Below are 7940 nucleotides of genomic sequence, written 5' to 3'. Positions count from 1 at the left end.
GCGGCTGGGGCGAGCCTCTCCCCAAAAGCGTCAGAAAGCGGTGGCGGCTTTTGTGAGGGAAAGCGGCCTGACGGGCCCTCGGAGCAGCTCCGCATAGGTCGGGCTTTCAGGCTTCCAGCGGCGCTGAGGTGGGTAGGAGGAGGCCCGCCGAGCGTGGGGGTTGTGCCCGGGGCTGCGCTTTGTGTCCGTCCTCTGGGAGGTTTCAGCTCCTTGACTTTATTTCTAAATGTGCTCGTGTCTAGACCGTTTGGGGCTTTTTTTGGTTTGGGTTTTGTTTTGGTGGTGGTTTTGTTTGTTTTTTTTTTCCTTTCTGGAAATAACGCGTAAAAAGCTCCTGCTGAATAATTGTTTTAAAAAGCCCCGCGGCCGTGAAGGTAGAATATACAGTGATTTCATGTTTGTTCGTGGGTTTTTAGGGCACTGTGCATGCCCTTAGAAGCTGTCTTATTTGAAAATGCTGTATATTTATTTGTTTACTTATACAAAATGATATGTTCATTTATTAAGTAGAATAATAAAAACATACTATACTATTGAAGCTTCTTTTTATTTTGTTTTTCTAATGGGAAGAGGGAACTATCTTTTTTTGTTTAAAACAGTAGTTATGGATAAAATAAAAGCTGATGATCACCTGCATATGTAGGTTTCATTTGAGTCCTTACAGGTACTTTGAAGGAAGTAAAAATATTTTTCTTTCTCTTTAGGGTGTCTGCAAACAAAAGTGAACTGACACCTCAGTTATTTCATCCCAAACAAGATGAAAATTCCCTCTTTGCTGCTGAGATTCCCTCATTGTTATTTCTCTAGAAGAACTTACTTCACAAACTTAGACTTTGCTTCCAGAGCAGACTTCCTGCGTGTTGAATCTCTCACGCCAGCGCACCTCAATCATATAAAATGGATGTGGTCATCAAATGTTTTGAGGAGACAGCTGTGCCAACAAGTGGCCCCTGACCAGCAAATAGAGGGACTTTCTGACAGAGAACAAAGACTTGTAGACAGACTTTACAATGGACTAATCCAGGGTCATAGAGCCTGTTTAGCAGAAGCCATTACACTTGTAGAATCAACTCAGAGTAGGAAGAAGAAAATAGCACAGTTTCTCCTTCAGAAGGTATTATCCTACCACAGGAAACAAGAAAAGTTAAATCAAGGAAAACCACTTGCCTTTAGAGTGGGTTAGTCCTTTTATGTCTGTCCAGTAGTTGCTTTGATGGAATTACAGTCCTCACCTTTCATTATCGCTATTGTTCTTTAAGCATCATGGTCTGTAGTCTTGGTTCATTGATTTCTTGTGGTTTGTAACTAATCTAGTCTGCTTCTTTTGTCCAGTAGAACTTCAGCTTGAGGTGGAAAATGCGTTTGCAAAAGCTCTAGAAGTTATTGTTGCTCCTCAGGGGGGTGTTATTTGGGTCTTTTTAATGAATAGTTTAAGTGGAAATGTTAGGTAGTTTGCAGATTGATTGATGCAGCTGCTGTCTTAAGCAGACCTGATCTTTTCCTGAAGAAGGTCTTTTCTTGAATACTTCCTGAATCTCATCTTCAGTCCACAAAAGGAAAACCACGTGCATTCCTTTTTTATGGCCTTACTTTAAAGCAGCCTACTTTTCCTCTGAGGAGACTTGAATCTGGTTCTCCTAGAAACTATTTTTCCCTTGGAAAGAAATGGCCTACTAAAGCATCTCATGTCCAGCTGTCATCTCTCATACAAACATAGAGCAAAAACTTGGGCATGGGAGTAAGAAATGTTTGGTGCTAATCTTGTGTGCCTTGATTTGGAAGTAAATTGCCTAATTTTTTTAAAATAACAGCTCTTCAAGGTAAGGGCTTTTGCTTTTATAGTGTTTACTTTATAAATAGTAAATATGAAAAGTCCAGATTGAGAATAGGACATTTTTAAAGCTCTGAAGAATAAGTCAGTATAAATAAATTTATTTGGATGGGAGGAAATGGGGCTGAATAAACCCAACGTTTTCTTGGTGTGGGTGGTGAAGCGAGTGCTGCTGTGTTGGGTAAACCAAGGTTAAGTATTTCAAGTCAATTAGATCTGCTTAGTTGCATTTATCAGCTGTGGCATAGCTTTCCTTTGACTTTGTTGTGATCTTGTGTTAAAGTGTTATTGACTTAGATGTTGATGGTGTTCACACAATGTATTATTTATTTGATTAACAGAATGGGTTTTTTTTCTTCCTAATATGCTTATTTAGGGTTGTCTGGTCCTCCCGGTGCTGGGAAATCAACTTTCATAGAATGCTTTGGGAAAATGCTTACAGAAAGAAAATACAAAGTGTCTGTGTTGGCTGTAGACCCGTCCTCTAGTACAAGTGGTGGTGAGTGTGAATTGAAGTTTGAGTCAGGTTTCTAATACCTTTTCAACTGTAGGAGTATCTCTTTGGGCCAAATGGAGGAAAATTTGGGGCCTATAAAAGTAAAATATTAAAAATAAATGTTGTCATAAGTTTTCATTTTTTCCTTATGTGATAGGAAATTGGGAAATACATATCAGTGTCTTAATTTTGGCAGATTTCCTCCTTTCCAGTGTTCTGATTTTGCCATACAATTTTTTGTCTGAAACTTTAGCTAGCTGTGGTTTTCTCTCTCTAGTTTTAGTTGTTTGTTTATTTTCCCATGATTGAAGGAGTAGAAGGCCATTCATTTCTGCTTAAATTTCAACGGTGGTAATGGTGATCACTGGGATGGAAGCATATGCTAATTTAAAACTATTTAGAAGATACTGCAATCCAAAAATATTGATCAGGTTGGATTTTAGAACATGTGTTAGTTCTTCTCAGTAGGAATTTTTGGACTTGGCTATACTGGTTTCAGGGTCTCCTGATGCAGTATTATTGTCTTGAGTTGTAGCATGATTTTTTTTTTTTCCCTCTAAATTTGAATTTCTTCAAAGTTGTGTGGCTGTTTTCTGTCACTCTCACATCAAAATTGTAGGGGAATTAATGATTAATGGTATCTCTGACATAAATAATAGAACCTTGATTTTGATCTTTTTTCAAATGGGCAGCTGCCAGGGAACATCATTCCTTCTTCTGGCTTCCACACTGCTAGAGAAGATGCTGCAACATGTAACTACTTAAAAAGAAAAAAAAAAAAAAAAAAAAGTGCTAAGACAGACTATATTCTTGAATGCGTATGTTCAAGATGCATCAACAGAATAGCAAAGTATGACAGCAAGACTGCACCAAGTAAAAGAATTGAGCATCTCTTCTCTTTCGGAATGCGCATCACGCGTGTAGATCTCACTGAATCCCATTTAAAGTGTAGAAGTAAGGCAGGGATGTGTGTCAGCTTTCTTAAAAACAAACCAGAAAATCCACCATCAAAACATACCAGAAGCATAAGCCAGAGATTTGTCCCTTTGGGACAGAAACATCAAAGAGTTAATTGTGTGGCCTGCTGTATATTGGAATTGTAGAATTCGTTCTGACCTAGAACAAATTTTTCATATTTCTTAGCAATAAGGTCTGCTTATCAGGCCTTTCCAGCTTTGGGCAGGCAGAAGAACTAGGCAGTAACTTCCTAGTCCTCAGCAAAGTCTGGAGCAACTATTATCAGGATATTCTTATTTGACTTACTTTGTCCAAGAGATCTGTCTTTTTTCACTTGTTTATTGGGGAGGGGAGGAAGCTTGGCTGTTTAGCCCTTTTGAAACGATTTAACATTAAATGTTTAAGGTTCTCTGCTGGGTGATAAAACACGGATGACTGAGTTGTCAAGAGACATGAACGCGTACATCAGACCGTCTCCAACCAGAGGGACACTGGGAGGTGTAACAAGGACCACAAATGAAGCCATTCTGCTGTGTGAAGGAGGCGGCTACAATGTTGTTCTTGTGGAAACAGTAGGTATGTGCTTAGAGTTTTCTTTTAATTACCCTCTCCTGATACCTAAATAAGGTGTCTTACTAGCTGTGTACTTTCATCCTTGATTTTGCTTGTGCTTTCATACATGGTCACTGGTTGAAAATGAATGCCCATTCTGCCCATTTTCTACGTATGGTTTGTGAGAACAGTGTTTGGGGAAAACTGTTGTGTTTCCTGTTGTCCTTGTTTGTTGTTGGGATTTGTTTGTGGTGCAGTACTGGGATCTGTCATAATCGCCATCATCAATGTAACTGAAAGTTTGCGATAAATGGTGAACTCTGGATTTAATATTTTAGGTGTGGGACAGTCAGAATTTGCTGTGGCTGATATGGTTGATATGTTTATACTACTGCTACCACCTGCAGGTGGAGATGAATTACAGGTATTTTTCGGTTTCTCTTACTAAGCATTAGCCAGGACTAGAAAAAGAAACTTAAATCAAGGATGTAGTGTCTGTGCAGAAAGCCCATATGGATAGTGTTTTTTAAATGATACTGCTACTATTGAAGTCTCTTTCAGTGCTATCAATTTATTGCACAGTTAAGATCTGATATTTCCCACCCCCTGATTTTGGAAGTATGAGGGTGTAAAATTTTGATACTCTGACTTACTTTGGACTATTTACTAGTTATGTATGATTTGGGGGAGTGGCTTTGTATTATAGGAAAACAGAAATCAATATAAATAGGTTTGCAAACTTGGACATGTTTTGATTAAACTGAAGTCTCTCCACATGAAATAGGTTATGTGAACTGATATCCAGATTTAGTGTTCTTGTGTCAAAGCGGGGTCGTAACTAGTAATGACAGAGGTGTTGGTACTACTCTTGCATGACTAGCACACGCACACAAAAAAAAGTCGATAAGAGCCCCTAGAAACGAACAAAGCATTTTTGACCCACTTTTTGTTATAGATCAGCATGTCACAGTCCTCCTGGATATTCATGATTTCTGTCCATGTTCCCTCCAGGGTATCAAACGGGGTATAATTGAGATGGCAGATCTAGTTGCTATAAATAAAGCTGATGGTGATTTAGTTGTGCCTGCACGGAGAATACAAGCTGAGTATGTTAGTGCTATGAAGCTGCTTCGCAAACGTTCAAAGGTTTGGAGACCAAAGGTTTGTGTACTTCTCTACGGTTTGGGGTGGGGGGGTGGTGTAGGGTGTGGTTTGGGTTTGTTTGTTTTTTCTTTTCCCCCAGAAAAAATACTGAATGAGTTAGGCTTGTTACCGTTTCATCTAGCTCTACTAGTCTCCCTGGACTCTTTTATAAAAATTTTGGTTCCGTTGTTTAGTTTCACACTGTGCTAGAGAGTTGGTTGCGGCTGTTTCATCTTGGATCTCAGGGTGTGCCACATGAAATGCTGTGCAAAGCCAGTCCTTGCTCCCCATGATTCCTGTCCTGAGCTACAGTCTCAGCACTGGCAGACCCCTTATGAATATCAGGAGCGGTACAAACCTGTCTTGCTTTTTGTAAACTACACGTATCTTAAAATGTCCCATAAGCTATTTCTCCCTCTTTTATAACTTTGAAGCCCATGAATATCTGTTCTTTCACTTGTTCATGTGTTTCCTTTATTGCCTTTTTTTTTTTTTTCTGACATAATAAAAGTTCTTGGGCAAGAAGCTCATCTACTTGTGTATGAAGTGTCTAGATTATTGGAATCATCCTGTGGGCCTTTAATTTCAATGCAGTATTCCATCTATTAAAAGATTATGATAAATTATTATGGAAAACATTCAGTACTAATTTTAATATGTGTATATAAAATAAGCAGCACACAGACTCTCACTCCCTTTATTTATATGCATGTATATATAAAGGAGGTTTGTTCTACCCTGGTATTAACATTGACCCATTGAATTAAGTTTAAATCAGCTGGGCTGCTTGAGGCTTAGCTGTCACTTTATAATTTTTGTTTCTAGATCTGAGGAGAGGTCACATCTGATAATCGTGACCCAGAAGAACTGTTTGAGACCAGTGAATTAAACAGGTTTTGAGAAATCTGTCTCTCAGTGGTGACAGTGCCTGACAACTGGAAGAAAATATTGCGGTGTATGGGCTGTATCCTATCCACTAGACTGGGGAGAGAGACTTTTCTTTACAAAAACTGAAACTGTTCAACTTAAAAGATAATGTTGGATGTCTGAAATATTTTTGGCCAAATGAATGAATTCCTAGTCTGAAAAGCAAATGGCAAAAATATTCCAAATACCTCCTTTCTGGAATATTTTAGGTACAAAAGAGTAGCTACCAGAGTATATCTACCAGAATATGTAATTAACGCTACATTTAAGTAAAATGGCAATGCTACCTTTTAGCTAAAGGACTCACTGGAAATGATTCTCACTCACCGTGCAAACAGTTGGACAAGGTGTATTTATCTAAATACCGTCGATCTCAGGGTGTGCTTGTGGTTGGTAGAATCTCAATTTTGAGATTTTTATTTTTTTTTTTTTTTTTAAAAAGCAGCACAAAACTGCTTAGAGCTTGAAGTGTATTGAAGTGTATTCAAGTAAGCTTGCCTTACACATTTCTTCATTTTCATGCAATCTACCCAATGCAGTAATTGAACCCTCAAACCCAGTAGTTATGTGGCTTTAAGAATTCTTCTGAATTCAACAGGTAATTCGCATCTCTGCCAAAACTGGAGAGGGTATCTCCGATATGTGGGATAAAATGACAGAATTTCGAGACCTCATGCTCACAAGTGGCGAGTTGATTGCCAAACGACGGAAACAGCAGAAAGTGTGGATGTGGAATCTCATCCAGGAAAATATGTTGGAACATTTCCGGAGTCACTTGGCAGTCAAGGATAAGATTCCACTTCTAGAAGAAAAAGTTCTTAGTGGTGTCTTGTCTCCTGGGCTGGCAGCCGACCTGCTACTGAAAGCTTTCAAAGATGGTCTCTAATCATTATGTTCTACTCTGTTCTTATTAAGTGATTTACATAAACATGAACATTAAATACAGTTTTTCTATGCTATATGTGGATTCAAATGTTTTACTACGTCAGACATTAATAGAATACCTATCCGGTACCCTGCAAAAAAATGCTATAGGATTCTATGTATGCAAAAATTACAACAACTCCAAACGCTCGGAGATCACTACAGACTATATTAGAAATGTACTTTTTTTCCCAGTCTTCTATTTGTGCATGCCATACATCTGGTGATCAAAAACATGTGCCTGTGTCAAATGTGTTTGGTTTGGGGTGGGTGGGAGAGAGAAATTTGTGGTGGTGCAGAGTTTTATTCCAGTTATGGGACCATCTTCGAGCAGTTATGCTGCAGTTTGCCTTTCTAACACAGCATCAGCTGTTGCTGGTCTGGATTGCTTTTTCTTCCCTCACCTTGAGTGACAGCAGGAACATTGGAACCCCTGACACCACCTGACCACAGCCTTAGTTTTAAATAAATTGTATGAATATAAATAGAATACAGTGGTGTTCAGTTCGTGGTTGGAAGCTACAGTTTGTTATTATACACTAGGAGAAGGGAATTTTAACCATCCCAGTTTCTAAATAGATGTTTTAATACAAAAGCAAAATTTAGTTGGACTTTTTTTTTAAATGCAGGCATCAGATGGAACAAGTGTCACCCATGATGGTTTAATAGCAAATGTCTTTATACTGGAATAATTGATCTCTAGTAATAATAGTTTGAAGTTTTATGATCTGACTTAAGCTTTTTAGGTTCAAACAAAATGCTTGGTTGGGTTTGGGGTTTTTTCCCTCTTTTGAAGAAGACATGCCCGCTTACAACCAAAAGTACTTTTTTTTTTTTTTTTAACATTTCTCTTAAGATCAAATCCAGAGAAAACATTTTCCAGGGCCGTGATCCAGAAAGCAGAGCTCATCTGGTACCTACTAAATATGGGTAAAGTGGAAAAATACAGATTTTTTGGAGACCTGACAGGAAACCAGTATAATATGAGATTTTGTGAGTCTATTGTTGCTTACATGAATAGACTTAAAATCACCTTGGAAGTGATATTTATAGTTTAATTTTCTGGACACATACATAAAAGGCATGGTGTTAATTTTTATTTTAGCTCAG

General features: G+C 38.3%; 1 protein-coding gene across 1 annotated transcript; it reads left to right on the top strand.

Annotated features, from left to right (window-relative positions):
- Positions 1 to 6: 6 nt before the first annotated feature.
- MMAA (metabolism of cobalamin associated A) lies at positions 7 to 6860 on the top strand. Its single transcript, XM_026866996.1, has 7 exons — positions 7 to 128; positions 705 to 1178; positions 2208 to 2330; positions 3690 to 3860; positions 4175 to 4260; positions 4848 to 4997; positions 6505 to 6860. The coding sequence occupies exons 2-7, from the start codon at positions 758 to 760 to the stop codon at positions 6790 to 6792; spliced, it is 1239 nt and encodes a 412-aa protein (XP_026722797.1). The 5' UTR covers positions 7 to 128; positions 705 to 757; the 3' UTR covers positions 6793 to 6860.
- The last annotated feature ends 1080 nt before the right edge of the window (positions 6861 to 7940 follow it).

This window comes from Athene cunicularia, unplaced genomic scaffold (genome assembly GCF_003259725.1).
Source record: "Athene cunicularia isolate RWA unplaced genomic scaffold, athCun1 SCF_1, whole genome shotgun sequence".
NCBI classification, from domain to species: Eukaryota; Metazoa; Chordata; class Aves; order Strigiformes; family Strigidae; genus Athene; species Athene cunicularia.
The sequence above is the reverse complement of the archived record's forward strand: the minus strand, read 5'-3'. Positions and strand labels throughout refer to the sequence as shown.

What these genes read in the sequence shown, in the direction of transcription:
- MMAA (XM_026866996.1), top strand. Translation starts at nt 758, where the DNA reads ATGAAAATTCCCTCTTTGCTGCTGAGATTCCCTCATTGTTATTTCTCT. An exon ending in GTCCTCTAGTACAAGTGGTG is followed by an intron (nt 2,331 to 3,689) that starts GTGAGTGTGAAT and finishes TAAATGTTTAAG; the next exon opens with GTTCTCTGCTGGGTGATAAA. An exon ending in CAGGTGGAGATGAATTACAG is followed by an intron (nt 4,261 to 4,847) that starts GTATTTTTCGGT and finishes TGTTCCCTCCAG; the next exon opens with GGTATCAAACGGGGTATAAT.